A 16,641-nucleotide genomic window follows, 5' to 3' on the forward strand; every position below is an offset into this window, starting at 1 on the left:
AGGGGAAAGGATGATGGAGCCTCAGGGAACAAATCAGGTAATTGGCTTCCTCTCCAGAAGCTTGGCCGGGGCTGGGTTCCAACTAACCCTACTTCAAAGAAGTGGACACCTTTCTGGGCAGCACCTTTTCTCCATGCTAAGGACCATCACCCAAGCTAGCTGGTGTTTTAGGAATGTGACCTTTCATTGATCCTTCTTACCCTTCCTGGTGTAGGACACCGAGACCTCTCCAGTGTCCCTTTCCCAGTGTAAGTTCAGCTAATAGCTCACTTCTCAGCCTCACCTTAAACCCTGCCATAAAGGAGTGGCTCAGAGATGAGCTTGGCTACATCAGGCAGCGCAGTGATCACCAGGGAAGATTCACGGGTCTGGCTGGCAAAACAGTTGCTTTCATGAACAAATGCTTCGTGAATGTCTATTACATGCTCGGCACCAGGTTGGCTGGAAGGATGCTGTCCTCTCTTTCACAACCACCTATTCCACATCCCACCTGAAGCTGTGCACTGAGTAGGATGGTCTTCCTACATAGAGAATGGCCATGCTGTGGCCAAGGTCTTTCAGGAGCTACCCTCCTTGTCGACCCTGTGAATGAGTTCTGTGGGGCACACTTCCTCCTTCGATGCCTTGCAAGCTGTCATTAGGAGACACACATCAAACGACTATCATTATCAAAATCCTGCTAATCTGTTGAACATATAGAGTGATAAGAAGCTGGGCACTTATTAATTGAGAAAGGTTTCATTTTGTTTTTGAGGTGGGGAGCATTTAGATGTAGTTGACTTGGGTTCAACCCAATGAAACCTCAAGTCACTATACCCCTACCCCTCACTCTGACTCCCACTGCAGACCTGAGCCTTCTGAGAGTGGAGAATCAGCCAAGGGGTAAGGATGTCTACTGTGAACATTATTTTGTTCTTTGAAAGGGTACGAAGTTGATGTTTTTTGTGTGTTTGTTTATTTGTTTGTTTGGGAGGGTAAGGGGGGAAGTGGGCCAGATGCCCCTGACATTTAAATGTCAATGCCAAAAACTCTCGTAGACCTTGTCAGTCCAAATGAGGAAAGGAAATTGGCACTGAGAGAAATGGCAGAGTCACTTTCTTTAGGGAATCTGTAAATTGTTTTCAGCAAAACATAACTGAGAGGGAAAGCGTAAGAGAGGAGACAAAGATTCTCCTGACCACGGGCCAGGACAGATTAGCCCCTTGTTACCTGAAGGCAGCACTGTGAGCACCATATGCTGTGACTCGTCTGAGGCTTGCTTGACCCACTTGCTTGGGTTGCCATGCAGCTGCCACTCGGCCACTCTGCACCAGTAGAGCCCAGCATCCTCCATCTCTACCCAATGAAGCTGCAGGACAAACTCTGTAGAGGATGAACGGTAACAGACCAGAGGCCTACTGAGCTCCTCTTCGCCATACTCCAGCAAGCCATCATGCTGCAGGTGCACCAGCATTTTCGTTCCAGAATTTTCCCTGTTCCGGTACCACATCACAGAGAACAGGGAAGCTGAGCTGCCAGGACTCTCCAGGCTGCAGCGGATGGCCACCTGGCTGTGCTCGGTAGCATTCTCTGTCCTGTACTCTTTGGACACACGTACTTTACTTCCTAGGAAATAAAATGGCAATATGTTCGAGAAGAATCCAGATTTTTAGTTCGGATACTGTGTCTGAAAAATGTAGTTTTCACTGAGGAGATGCCGTCTTAAAATCCTTAGACATCAGGTCTTTCATCTGTAACATGTTTTTCCTTGACCTCTGTTCCTCCTCCACATTTGCTAGAACATTCTGTGCTAAGACTCAAACAGGCCATTTTCCTTCTTCAGCCTTATCTCTTGTCTGTTGAAAACCTGCCCCAGAAACCTCCTAGCTTCAGTGGGTGTTCTGCCCTGCTGCTTTTACCCCTCCCCGGTCAACTCTTTCCTCTGCTTCCCAGAGGGATCCTTCAAAACCTCCAGCCATCCTCTCAAGCTGTGTATGGCACCAGTGCCCCTCGTTCTTAGCAGATTACCCTCCTCCCATACGCCCACACATCATCTCAGTTCTAGGGGCAAGGAAAGAGGAGGCTATCAGAGAGAATGAACATGTTTATACAAGTGTTAGACTACCATTCAAGGAGACACTAAATTACTGGATTAGACTAAGCTGTTTTTTTTATTATGTTCAATTAGCCAATATATCATTAGTTTTTGACACAGTGTCCAACGATTCACCAGTTGACTACTTTTTTTTTTTTTTAAAGAATTTATTTATTTATTTGACAGAGAGAGATCACAAGTAGGCAGAGAGGCAGGCAGAGAGAGAGGAGGAAGCAGGCTCCCTGCTGAGCAGAGAGCCCGATGCGGGACTCGATCCCAGGACCCTGGGATCATGACCTGAGCCGAAGGCAGAGGCTTAACCCACTGAGCCACCCAGGCACCCCCAGTTGACTAAGTTTTAAACAGATTTTGACATTTACTTTTTTAAACATTCCCCTCCTAACCAGCAGGTGAGAACTTCGAAGGCCAGAATAGTCACAAACAAAATATAGAAATTATAGTACACACTAAATTTTCGACTCTACTACAAACACATTTATTAAACTGTCTTTAAAAGAATGACTTCAGGGGCACCTGGGTGGCTCAGTGGGTTAGGCCTCTGCCCTTGGCTCAGTTCATGATCTCAGGGTCCTGGGATTGAGCCCCACATTGGGCTCTCTGCTCAGTGGGGAACCTGCTAGCCCCCTGCCTCTCTGCCTTCTTGTGATCTCTCTCTCTGTCAAATAAATAAATAAAATCTTTAAAAAAAAAAAAAAAGAATAACTTAAAGAATGACTTCAGGGCACCTGGGTGGCTTAGTCAGTTAAGCATCTGCCTTTGGCTCAGATCATGATCACAGGGTCCTGAGATCGAGTCCCCCATCGGGGTCCCTGCTCAGCGGGAAGTCTGCTTGTCTCTCTTCCTTGGTCTCTCCTCCTGCCCATGTTCTCTCTCTCTTTCAAATAAATAAATACATACATAAATATCTTTTAAAAAATAAAATAAATAAAAGAATAACTTTATCTGATCCTGTATCTGTTGCTGTTATTGTTACCACCTTGACTCTCTCCTTCCCTTCATGGCAATAGATTAGTTTATATGATAGTGTCTCTGCTTCCTCATCTCTAATTCCTCCCTACTGGACTACAATCAGTCTTCCAGTCATGCTCTGGCTAAGATGCTCAGTATGGGCCCAATTTCTTAGCTCAAGACACTTTGTCTTGTTGTCCTCTCTGTGTGTTTTATCCCTGAAGTCCATTTTCTTCTTAAGTCCTCTCCTCTTTTGATTTCAGAGAAAATGTCTCTCCTACAATTCTGACCACTCCTTCGCAGTATCTTTCCCTGGGGCCTCTTCCTTAACTCACACCCCACACCAGGGTGCACGGTTGGCCACGCCCACCCACAGATACGTTTTGTTTGACACCCTCAGAATTTGAAAAGAACTCGGATTCGTTGCGTACATTCTCCAATCGAGCGATGTCACACAAGAAAGATTTTAGGTATTTCTTGATATACTAAAAGATCAGACAATACTGAGCCCACATTTCTGGATGGGAAGTGTTTGCTAGCTTGAGCTAAGGAGTGGCTGCCTCCTTAAAAAGGGTGCGCATACACTGTCAAGATCTGGCTTGGGCAAATGGGAGAAAGGGCTGCCAGCCACACAGATGGAGAGTGTTAAAGTATGCACGGGTCTCGTGGGATGGCAAGGATGATAATGCAATTTGGGACCTGCTGAGTGTAAGGGTCTCAAGGGCATCCAAGTAGAAATGTACAATAGCCAGTTGGGTAGAAAGATTTGGAGCTAAACATCAAGACTGAGAGCAATTTCATCGAAGGTGGTAGTTGAAACCAAGGAAGAATTGAAGAAGTTCTGAAGCAAGCAGAGAATAAGAAGACAAAGGGGCCCAGGATCTGTCCCTGAGGAACACCCACATTTAGCAGGGAGAAGAAGCGCCTGAAGAACATGGAGAAGAGGAAGCAGAGCAGCAGGAAGAGATCCCAACGCTAAGCTATTGTCTTGCTCTGCTGCCCCCAAAAGAGAGTAAGCTCCTTAAGGCAAGAGCTGTGCCTTATTCCTCTTGGTATCTCTAAACGTTCATTATAATCTTATTTTTGGATGTTACGTTGCAAATAAAATTTTAAGCACCACTTATTTGCATTGTGCTCTTGGATCTCAGCCAGTTCCCAAACCTTCGCTGTGACATTCATTTAATTTTAATAAACATTGGAGGTGACCTAACTAACACCGAGTGATCTAATGAACCCTGCCCACATTTCAACCACAGCACTCCTAGACCAATGCAAATGGATGGAACTTCTATTACATCTTTAAAGATCTCCTGAGGAAGAGGAGACTCCCTCAGTAAGCCATTCCAACAGTTAACTACTCTTATTCGCCTTATGTTTAGGCAGCCAAATGTTGAAAAGCAATTTCTCCACACATCCCTATAGAGTTGTACAGTTTCTGTTCACAGTGGGAGAAATATGCTTCGTATTACTCTTTCTTTGCCAAATTACAGTAGAGCCCCACTGGAATGACACAGCTTGTTATTACAGAGATCTAGAGATACGACACGCTAGGTAGCTCCAGAGACCAGGCTGCCAGGCTGATAAGCACCAAAGTCCCCATCCAAGCACCTTGAAGCCACGGACTGATTCACCTTAAGTGATACCTGCTTTCTCTGCTGGGCTACCAGGTCCTGCATTCATTGTGTAGGCAGACACTCTTCCTATGACCCTGGGTCATAGTTCTACCTTCACATAACCACTCTAGAGAAAAGATGCCCAAGAAAAGATGGAAATCCTATAGAAAGACATGTAAGAATACACTTGCAAGGTTTACCTGTGGGCCTGAGTTTCAATTCTGTCAGACCCGACTTCTTTTCTCCAAGTTTGTGCCAAGTGCCATTTGTAGACAAGAGCCATTCCTCCACAGTGCAGTGGTACTTGCCCTGATCGCTGTCTTCCACATTCAAAATGTGTAGCTGAAACAAGTCTTGGGAAACTTTCTCGGGGTAGAATTTTTGTTTTCTCCTTGGGGTGTGAAATTCATCCCCATATTTTACAACATTGGTTTGGTCCATTTGCAGGATCCTCAGCCAGATTGCGTTAGTGGAACTGGGAAAGAAGTACCAAATGACGGCTAACTGAAGGTCTCCAGTGGACTGGGACAAGATGCTACATTCTATGTTGGTGTTGGAGTTGATGAGGATCTCTCGGACTTGACTGCTTGAGTTCACTTGCAGCTTGCTCTCTAAATTAAAAGAATGGTGACAGTAACTTTTGTTACTTCACTAGAAAATAGAATTTTAAGGTAGAAGGGACATTAGAGGTCAACTAAGGCAAGGCATCCTACATTCATTGGATATAGGCATTCCCTCCTACACAGTCCCACTAACTGCCCACAAAGCCTCTGGATAGCTCACCAATGGATAAAGCAGCTCGTTCCATCTTTGGACATCACTGCCACTAGAGAATTCTTTCTGATGTCAACTTGGATTTTACCACTCTGTACCTTCCAGTCACTGGTCCTGGTTCTACCCTTAGCTGGCAGAGTAGGATAGGGAACATGGGGCAGGATGGGGTGTCATACGGAAAACCAATCTCTTCCACATGGTAATGCCTCACTAACAAAGCCTAGACATTTTCTCTTCTGTCGCATTTTATAAATCAGTGAGAAAAAGTGGCCCTATTAATGCTTTGTTTGTGTACTCACTCTCCAGAATACTCCTGGATTTACAATTTGCTGACATGTTCTTGCTTGTTTTTGCCTTCAAACATGGGTAAACAAGAGGTAGTTGTAGGTGGGCTATTAAAATTGTATGTCTCTTTGAAGCCAGTTAATGGGAATCTCATACAGATATGGAGTCAGCTATCCTTTTACTCTAGCAGCTTTTCTGCTCTATCAGAAAGAAGATTGCTACAACCTGCTTTCCAAACCTTATTCTAACTTCTTGCTGTTATCGCTAATTCTACTTTTGTAATGGCTTCTTGAAGTTGCCAGGAGGTCTCTTTCCTCTTCCTTCAACAAATACGTATTAAGCACACACTGGGTTATGTGCCAGACCATTCCAAGCTCTGTGGATACCTCCATTAGCGGGTTCACAGTCTAGGGAGAAACTAGTGCAGGCACAGAAGTTTACAGATCACAACACTGTGTCAGCCAAATGTGACACAGGTATGCAGAAATGGCTGTCAGAGCCCAGGACAGGACTATCTAACTCAAATATGGCAGTGGGGAGAGGCTTCCTGGAGCAGAGATCTCCAGACTAAGTCTTAAGAGTTAATAGGAATTTTTCTGGTGGAGAAAAGGTTAACGAGTTCACACAAAACCCATGACTTGAACAAAGACTAAAAGTGAGGGAGAACATAGAGTATTTGAAAGCCTGCAAGTAGTTTAGTGGGGCTGGAGCTCAAATTCAAGATGGAAAGTAGAAGATGATGCTGGAAAATCATAATGTAAAGACATAAATGTGCCAGGTTATAAAGGATCTTGCAAGCTGTGCTATGGGAGTTTGGATAAGGTGGATAAGGAGGCGTTGTGGTTTCTCACCTGGGCCACTGGTGGTGGACTGTATATACATGGAGAGCAGTGTAGGAGGAGTAGCTTTGGAAGAATAAAAATAGTGCATTTATGTTTGGACTTACTAAGTGTAGATATGCCTCAGAGCTAACTGCATAACGAGTCTGGGGATCAAGAGGAGACTTTCAGGATAATGGATTTGAGAGTCGTCATTATATAGGTTGAACCAGGGGAAGGAATAAGCCCACTTCAGGAAACTGTATAGACTGAGAAGAAAACAAGCTAAAGCTGAAACACAAAGGAATGGATCTGTGAAGGAGGAGAACTCTGCAAAAGAGAATGAGAAGAAACAGAGTGTTAGGAAAGAAACCAAGAAAATCTTATGTCATGAGGCCAAGGAAAAAGAAAGTTTCAAGAAGAAGGGATTGGGTTGATGATTTTAAATACCACAGGAAGGACAAAGCAATTAAGGCATGAGTTAATCAACAAGGAGATTATTAAATGTCGCTCAGCAGCAGAGAGAATAATGGCTGCCACCATGTCTGACCATCCTCTTGGTACGTCAGGCACTGTCCTGGGCACATTACATATATCACCACCTTTACAGTGCACAGCAGCAATTTAGGGATGAAGTACCTAGACTAGGACAGACTGAGTGACTTGCTCAACGCTAAGCCACTCACTGGTGCCTGTCAAGTGGCAATGACTTCAAAGTCTCTTGAACACAATGTCTTTAGAGAACAGAAGTCATAAAAGAAGATACGTTAACCCAGCATGACTTTGCCCAAGGTTGTGTCTTACTTTTTTTACCTCTGCTGTTTCGCCAGCTGATGAGGTAAATTCTATTTGACTATAATCAGATATTCTCTCTTTACATTAACATGTTAAATCAAGAGGATAAATGTATTCTAATGGAATTGACATTACCCTTACCAGTAGGGGAGACTTTGCAAACATTTAATGATCAGTAAGGCACAGGCAGTGACCAATCCAAAGAATGCCTCCCTCCCGACCAGAGCTGGTCCAAGAAGCCCCCTGTTGTGCCACATGATACCTTTCACTTGCTGGGTAGTGGGGACTTATGGAAAGAGGGGGATGGTGCCTGGAGCAACAGTAACTAGTAGTCTGTGTGGAGGTATGTCAATGCTTTAACAACAAGTATGGCTGTCCCATGTGTACTAACTTCATGTTAGCCTGGATATCAGTTTTATTCAGTGCTAACTTACACAGTCAAAACATGGGGGAGGAAGGTATTTTATGTTTTAATTCTATAACTTGCCCCAAATAAGAGAAAGGTGCTTGTTTGATTTTAAAGCAAGGATTAATTTCCAGTGGTGTTTACCTGGTAGAGCGATGGCTATCATCAGTGAGTGAGAGATGGCAGAAGCTCTTGCGGGGCTGCTTGTGCATAGGGAATTTCTGACATAAACTTCGACTTTACACTGATAGACTCCTGCTTCTTCCTCAGTGGCATCATGGATTAGGAGTTGAGAATGAAACGAGGACTGGAGAACATTTGTCTTCTTTTGGAACTGAGCTAGTTCTTCCCCCCACTCAATAGTGCCATTATGGGTGACTCGAACAAGTAGATGAAAGACTTGAGATCTCGATGGTTGGAACAGCCACGTCACAGTGAGTGGCACCTTGAGGTTGGCGTAGTCAGCCTCCACTACGCAGGACAAGCCAAAGGTCTTGCCTAATTCTACTTTGGGCTGACGGCTCATCAGCTTAACCCGTAAACTTGACTCTGTGGGCAGAAACACACGGGAAACACCAATGCCAATATGTTTATCAAATCAAAGTTCTCCTACCTACCGCCTCTTCATATGGAACCATGCATTCATACATGGGGAGCTCCAAATATTTGGGGCTAAAAGTTGACTCATGGTACAGTCTGTCCTGAATTCTGGTTTCAGTTTTCCAAAGTTGATCCTATTCTGAGAGCGTTCCTAGCGGTAACAACAAACCGGCAGGGTTTCTCCAGCCTGCCGCTTAGACAGCTGCTACTGAGTAGGTGGAGTGCTCTCCCCTCCCCAGCCCTACCCCTGAATGGTGGGCCTCCCCTGATTTCCACTCGTGGGCTCAGCGTCTCTCTGGCGCACAGGCTTGAAGAGATTCTGCAAGCCCAGAGCTGCAGCTATAGAAGCCTGGATATACAAAACTCATGTCCACAGGCACAGGTCCTCTATACGTCCACTCTAGCTCATAGGCTTTTTTGTTTAGCTCTGACCAACAACCAACAAGTGGCACCCTACACATGATCCTTATAAAGAGGAGTAAACTTTAGAGACTGGTGGACAGACATGGCAGCCAGAGACTATGCTTTGTGTCCTGGGGTGCACGTGCCACAAGGAGGGGTTTTGGGACGACGCACAAATTCCACTGCATCCCACCGTCAAGAAGGTACTGCTGATATATTTAAGTTTAGAACAGGATTTCTTCGACACTTACCCAGAGACTTGACAGTGACTGCCAACTTCTGAGTCCAGCTCTGACCTCTGGAGTGGCTCTGGGTGCCCTCAGACACTCGGCACTCATACACACCGCTGTCTGTGATGCTGGTGGGGCTGATCTCCAGCTGGAAGGTGGCCCAGTCCATTTTCTCCAGCCTCATGGGGCCCCGGTTGTTGAGTTGCTTGTAGGAGGCCCCCAGCTGCACGGCACCATCTTGTTGCATACTGGCCACCAACTCCGGCTGTGCCTGGCCTTGTGGGAGGTGCCACCATTCCACGGACAGGAGACTCACAGCCCCATCTGCCTTGCAAAGAAGCGTTAATGTCTCTCCTTCCCACATGGCTTCCTCCTTGTTCTTGGTGGATAAGACCACATTTCTTCCTATGGGTTACAGATTTGAGAGGAAAAAGAAGTATTTCAAGTAAATGAAAATTTTACTAAAACACGGTGAAATCTCTTTAATTAGGCCTTGACTGGTTTGTGACAAATCAGATCAGGCTGTTGACTGTTCTTACCACCCCCAGAAAAGAGATTTGCTAACCACTTAACTAGTGGCAATAAGACAGCAGAAAGAATATCAGGAGCACTTATTTACACTTAAACAATTTATAACTTGCCTTTATTTTTAGTGCTTTGTTAAATCAGCCCTTCATTAAGAACATCTAGTTGGGAAAACATCTGGTAATATTTTGTTAGATTAATTAGGGTGGGTGTATGAGCCTAAAAGTAACAAAGCTGTGTTTATTTAAATTTTTAGTCTTTTAGAATTTTATATTTCATAGATCAAAATGACATTGCTCTCCCTACTTATTTTTCCCCTAATTAGTATGTGTTGTGAACAGGAAAGGAGTATTGGTAATTAGATTTCTTTTCAAAAACTACCATTAGGGGTACCTGGCTGGCTCAGTCCATAAAGCATGGGACTTTTGATTCCAGGTTCATGAGTTCGAGTTCCACCCTGGTTGTAGAGTTTATTTAGACAACAACAACAAACAAAATACTGCCATTAAAAACAATTACTAGAAAAGAAAAAACAATTACTTGGGGGGAAAATACACAGATAGATACATTTCCCTTCTTCAAATCACATATTCTCATACATACACTATTGGTTGAAGGGAGATCCTTCTTTTATCTGAACTATAATGTTAAATTACAAAATACAAATGGCTCCCAGATGGGAAACTCAGAATGTATAGAAATGCAAACACTCATTCAACAGACACTTCCCGTGCAAGGCTTTGTCCTGGGTGCTTTGTGGGCAAAGCAAAGAGACCTCAGTAGCTCATGCATCTCAGGTTTAAGGCCAAGAAAATAGAATTGGGATGAGAAATCTCAATAGGATCTAAATGAATTTGCAAATTGTTTTTCCCTGTTGGGGAAGGAGCTGGGTCTTCTCCAGCTCTATGTATATACGTAGATGAGGTACAAAGGCAGAATGAAGCCTGATGTCCACAAGTACATCCAATACATGTATTTAATATTTTAATTATCTAATAATACAATTAAATAAATGATCATTATTTAATAATTATTAGTTAGATAATATTTAATATTCTATATCTATATCTTTATCTGTATCTGTATCTATATATGCAAACCTACTTCCAGATTTTGGGTAGTGAAGGCAGGATTATACTTAAAGTTCTTTTCAAGTTAAAAATAGACTCAAACTGAAGTTTAGAAAATAAAGAGGAAATTATTACTCATAATCTCACGACTTGAATGTAACCATTATGGTTAGTTTCAACTAACATCAATTTTTTTTTTAAAGAAAAAAAATGAGGTCTCCTTAGTTCTTTACAGTCATTACTGCCTCTTGGTAAGAAGTAATAATCTTATCAAGTACATGTAAGTTACACATTCACAGTGGTAGTGAGTACCCCCTTCTGTTTAAAATATTCATAAAATATGAGTTTCACGATAAAACTGCTCAGACTTTGGTTTGACTTTCAAAACTGAATGCTCAACAAAATCCTTAATAAATTTGCTAATAACTTTTTCTGTTTCCACATACCAGGCCCAGTTTGGACTCCAGCCTACACAAAGAACTATATTTCGCTTTGGAAGACCATCCTACGGACAGGCTTGTGATCTGAGGACCACAAAGCACACCTTCAGGTCCCTCTGGCACAGATTCCCATATGCCAAATTTAAGAAAGTTTTACAGATCTGTTTCAGCAGAGACTGAGATGAATGAAGCCGAGATTACGCTTCATGTAAATATGTAAACCCACCCACACAGTTCTTCCTGAATCCTAGAAAGTCAGACCAAATGTTTAGTGTGAAAACTAACACCAACACACTTCCTGGCGTGCCATCCTAGGCCAAGGCTTGTGCTTCTTCGTTGCTCGCAAACGGGGCAACAGAGAAGAGCATGAAAGGGAAATTGATCTATCTTTGGAGATGCCACCAATGAGCAAGTGAAAACGAGAGTATCTTTATTTTTAGCTAGGTTTTGTTTTGTGCTCTTGGGCAGTGGATGCTTCTAGGCTTTGAGTATAACACCCAGTCCAGAGCATCCTAACATATGTTGTAGATTTGTCTGTTTTCTCTGCACACAATAAACAAAGAGCGTTCACCACGTTTAAGGTTGTCCAATCTTCATAAACATGAAACAAGAGCTGAGTGGCCTTCCATGTCCATGCCTATGGTAGCTACGTGGACCTGTTTGGACAGGCACCTCGCATTATAGCAAAATGCAGGGAATTGAGTCTGCCTGCTATCATTTACCTCTTCATTTCTTATTCTGAGTCAGGCTTTGATGCAGAATTAACATGTACTCTCATTCCCTGTATCAGGTTTAAGCGAACAGAGGATGAACAAAAGACATCTGAAAGATGTTTGTGGGGCGGGGGGGGGCACAATGCAGGTGTTTCATCCACAGGAAGGAGGCCAAGTGTCATTCTTTCCCCTCACCATACTTGCATCACACAGACAACAAAGAGAAGACGGGGGTTTCATTAACGCTGGTGCTTTCCGCGTGGAGAAAAACCCAACGTACATAAATGAGGACTGATGGCAAATAGAATCAAAGAATCTAAGACAGCAAGAGGGGACTTCAGGGCAATCTAAATGTATGTAATTATTTTATATTTAAGGAAGCTGAGATTTAAAGAAGTTAAGCCTTGGATCTGTGGTCACAGCCTGTTTAACGGTCCTGGAATAAGACCTAGGTCTTCAGCCAGTTTGGTGTCTTCTCTTTTTAAAAAAAAATTTTTTTTAAGATTTTATTTATTTATTCGACAGACAGAGATCACAAGTGGGCAAAGAGGCAGGCAGAGACAGAGAGGGGGGAAGCAGGCTCCCTGCTGAGCAGAGAGCTCGATGCAGGGCTAGATGCCAGGACACTGGGATCATGACCTGAGCTGAAGGCAGAGGCTTTAACCTACTGAGCCACCCAGGCGCCCCTTGGTGGCTTCTCTTAACTCCACCTCAGAGTGATGGGACTGACACTGGACTCTCCAGGGGTGTGTCTGCTGTGTCCAGGGAGGCAGCCTGGCTTCACAAAGGGCGGAAGCAGAGAGCAGTCCGGGCATGTCGGGCTCTGACTTCACATACCTGCTGGCTTCCTCAGATGCACGTGGCTGTCTGGGGACTGCTTGCTCTGAAGCACCTGCCAGGAGCCCATCGGAGCTCTTGCCACCTCTGCCACAGCGCAGCTGTAGGTGCCTTCGTCCTCGGGTCCCACAGAGAAGATCTTGAGATAGAAAGCTTTGGGGCTTAACTTTGAAACCTGGAGCTGTCCTTGACTTGCTCTCTCTCTGTAGTCTCCCTTCAGGTCCAGAACACCCCCAGCGTCCATGCGGGCCATCTCATTACCGTTGAAGAACCAAATGCCCTGAAGCCATGGGTCCCGGCCACCACCTACAACCAGGCAGACCAGTTCTAAGGAATTCCCTGCAGTCCATGCGCTCTCAGCTGAAATGTTGATGTGAAAATCTCTCACTAGGAAACAAAAGCAACACAGGTGTTTAGAGAAGCCTCGGCATCTGTCCTTTCAGGACCACAGAGAGATAATACCCCCTGTAAGGGTAGTGTGGGGATTGCATTTCATGTGGGAGTCAAGCTCTGAAGAGGAAGTCAGCCAAAGCAATGCCTAGAATCAAAAATGTCCTTGCCTATTCCTTCAGTCTTTCAGGAAGACCAGCGCACATAGCTTTTCTGATTGCAATCCTATTAAGCAAGATGTATGCATAGAAGTATAAAAAGTAGGGTATATTTTTTGAATAAAAAATATAAAATATAATATGTTGAACTGCTATAAACTGTGACTGCTTTGCTCTCTTTTTGGGGGGGCTAAGACTATCCAGTGGAATTTTCCTAAGTTAAAGCCATGTGACGTGACGTATGACAAATCCACAGCTAACTTAAGACTAATGATGAAAAGCTGAAAGTCTTTCCTCTAAGATCAGAAAAAGACATGGACGTCCACTCTCACTAGTTCTATCAGACATAGTACAGGAAGCCCTAGCCAGAGCAGTTCGTCAGGAAAAAATAAATAAAGAACATTCAAGTCCAAAAAATGAAGAAAAATCATCTGTTTGCAGATGATGTGATCTTATATATAGAAATCCCAAAAGCCTCCACCAAAAAACGGTCAAAACTAATGATTTCAGTAAAGTTGCAATATACAAAATCAATATACAAAAAAAAAATCAGTTGCATTTCTATGCACTAGTAGACACATTATTGGAAAAAGACATTGAGAAAACCATTTCTGCAGATGGCCAATAAACACAATGAAAAGATACTCAACATCACTCATTGTCAGGGAAATGCAGATCAAAACCATAATGAGACATCATCTCACACCTGTCAGAATGGCTATTCTCAAAAAAGACAAGAAATACCAAGTATTGGAGAGGATGTGGCAATAAGGGAACACTTTTATATTGCCGATAAGAATGTAAATTGGTGCAGCCAATTTGAAAAGAGTAGAGAGATTTCTCAGAAAATTAAAAATAGGGGGCCTGAGTGGCTCAGTAGGTTAATGGCCAACTCTTGGTTTTGACTCAGGTCTGATCTCAGGCTCTGTGCTCAGCACTGAGTCTGCTTGTCCCTCTCCCTCCCCCTCTTCTCCTGTCCATGAGCTCGCTCTCCTTGCCTCTCTCCTAAATAAATAAAATATCAAAAAAAAATTAAAAATAATATTACCTTATGATCCAGCTGTCCCTCTTCTGGATATTTATTCAAAGAACATAAAAACACCAAAAAGATATATGCACCCCTATATTCATTGCAGCATTATTTATATTAGCCAGGATATGGAAGCAGCCCAAGTATCCATCAATGGATGAATGGATAAAGAAAATGTGGTATATATACACACACACAAAGAATACCATTTAGCCATAAAGAAGAAGGAGATCTTGCTATTTGCAATAACACGGATGGACCACGAGGATATTATACTAAGTGAAATAAAGACAGAGGAAGACAAATACCACATGATTTCACTTATATGTGGACTCTAAAAACCAAAACAAATGAACAAACAAAACAAAAATAAACTCTCTATAGAGACAGAGAACAGGTTTGTGGTTCCCAGAGAGGAAGGGGGTTGGGGAGTGGGCAAAATGGGTAAAGGGGCTCAACTATATGGTAATGGATTGTAACTAGACTTACGGTGGTGATCACATGGAGTGTATACAAGTATTGGATTAGTATTGCACACCTGAAACTTATATACTGTCTTATACTAATTTTATCTCATTTTTTTTTTTAAATCTCACTTGCAATAATGTCAAAAAGAAGAAAATACTTAGGAATAAATTTAACCAAGGAGATGAAAGACATGTGCCCTGAAAACTGTAAAATATTGATGAAAGAAATTAAAGATACAGGTAAATGGAAAGATGTCCTGTGTTCCTGGGTTGGGAGAATTAATAACACGTGTTGGTGAGGATGTGGCGAAATGGGTGTGGAGGACATGCTCTGTTTTCGGGGAGATAATGTTATAGAAATGGTGTGGAGGGGGGCACCTGGGTGGCTCAGTGGGTTAAGCCTCTGCCTTCGGCTCAGGTCATGATCCCAGGGTCCTGGGATCGAGCCCCACATCGGGCTCTTTGCTCTGCAGGGAACCTGCTTCCTCCTCTCTCTCTGCCTGCCTCTCTGCCTACTTGTGATCTCTGTCAGATAAATAAAGAAAAAATCTTTAAAAAAAAAAAAAAGAAAAAAGAAATGGTGTGGAGGTTCCTCAAAAACTAAAAATAGAACTACCATATAATCCAGTCATCCCTCTTCTGGGTATATAGCCAAAGGAAATGAAGTCAGGATCTCAAAGAGACATCTGCATTGCCATGTTTATTATTCGTGATAGCAAAGATATGGAAACAACCTAAGTGTCCACTGATGAATAGATGAATGAAGATAATATAGCAAATATATACACATTGAAATATTATTCAGCCATGAGAGAAAAGGAAAGCCTGCCATTGTCAACAACCTGGATCACCCTGGAGGACATTAGGCTAACTGAAATAAGCCAGACACAGAAAGACAGATACTGCAGGGACTCACTTATATGTGGCGTCTGAGACTGCTGAACTCATAAAAGCAGAGAATAGAATGGTGGTTGCCAGGATCTGGGGGGTAGGGAGTAGATATTGGTCAAAGGGTACAGAGTTTCCATTACACAAGATAAGGTCTATAGATCTATTGTATAGCATGGTGACTGAAGTTAATAATACTGTGTTGCATACTTGAAATTTGCCAAGAATAGATAGCTTAAGTGTTCTCACCATACAGCACAAGCACACGCCCACTACACACAGAAAATAACAAGGTGAGATGGTGGATATGTTAATTAGCTTGATCGTGGTAATCATTTCAAAATGCATATGTGTATCAAAACATGCACACCTTAAATACATATAATTTTTGTGAAAATAAATAAGAAAAATAAGACTGTTTTACATAAAAAACTGTTCTAAGAAGAGGAAAAGCACATGAGATAGGTCCTCACAGAACTCACTGAGTGTAACTTGGACCCTTAAGAGCAATAGGACAGGGCACCTGGGTGGCTCAGTGGGTTAAGCCTCTGCCTTTGGCTCGGGTCATGGTCTCAGGGTCCTGGGATCGAGTCCCGCATCGGGCTCTCTGCTCAGCAGGGAGCCTGCTTCCTCCTCTCTCTCTGCCTGCCTCTCTGCCTACTTGTGATCTGTCTGTCAAATAAATAAATAAAATCTTAAAAAAAAAAAAGAGCAACAGGACAATTTCTTAATGAAAGAGAGTAACTATCCTCCTAGGAAGGAAGGGAAAGGAAGGGGGAAGGGGAAGGGGGAAGAGGAGAGGAGAGGAGAAGAGAGAGAAGAAAAGAAAAGAAAAAAGGAAAGGAAAAAAAAAGGAAAGAAGCCTTGAGTGATCCACCATTGGATAACTGCTGTTAGTCTGGATATATACGGCGTTTGCAACCTCTTCCTGTTGGACCATAGCCCATGTAGAGAAACCAGGAATGACAGCTGAGCCTTCCCGCTTGCTTTGATGAAAATGCCAGTGGATCATGAAAAGTAACACCATCCCAAACAGGAAATGGGGTCAGATGGAAGGAAGTCCTGGCCGTGACTAAGACAAGACTCCACGATGGAAACTGCTAGAGCTACTCTGAGGCCCAGGGGTCTGTGGTGTGGAGGCTTCCGAGAGACACACC

The 16,641-nt window shown here is 43.2% G+C and overlaps 1 protein-coding gene across 5 annotated transcripts in view; it reads right to left on the reverse strand.

Annotated features, from left to right (window-relative positions):
• CD101 (CD101 molecule) overlaps positions 1–16,641 on the reverse strand; it is a 36,928-nt gene that overhangs the window by 8,662 nt on the left and 11,625 nt on the right. For all 5 annotated transcript variants that reach the window (XR_006607264.1, XR_006607265.1, XR_006607266.1 and 2 more), the window contains exons 4-8: positions 12,552–12,938; positions 8,988–9,371; positions 7,879–8,283; positions 4,857–5,267; positions 1,210–1,605 (exon numbers count right to left, since the gene is read on the reverse strand). Coding sequence is in view for 2 of the 5 variants with exons in the window: in XM_045081861.1 (XP_044937796.1) it covers positions 1,210–1,605; positions 4,857–5,267; positions 7,879–8,283; positions 8,988–9,371; positions 12,552–12,938 (1,983 nt within the window). In the remaining 3 variants the exon portion in view is untranslated. The remainder of the gene's footprint in view (positions 1–1,209; positions 1,606–4,856; positions 5,268–7,878; positions 8,284–8,987; positions 9,372–12,551; positions 12,939–16,641) is intronic.

This window comes from Mustela putorius, unplaced genomic scaffold, assembly GCF_011764305.1.
Source record: "Mustela putorius furo isolate JIRA1106 unplaced genomic scaffold, ASM1176430v1.1 tig00000585_pilon_pilon_pilon, whole genome shotgun sequence".
In the NCBI taxonomy this organism is placed as follows: Eukaryota; Metazoa; Chordata; class Mammalia; order Carnivora; family Mustelidae; genus Mustela; species Mustela putorius.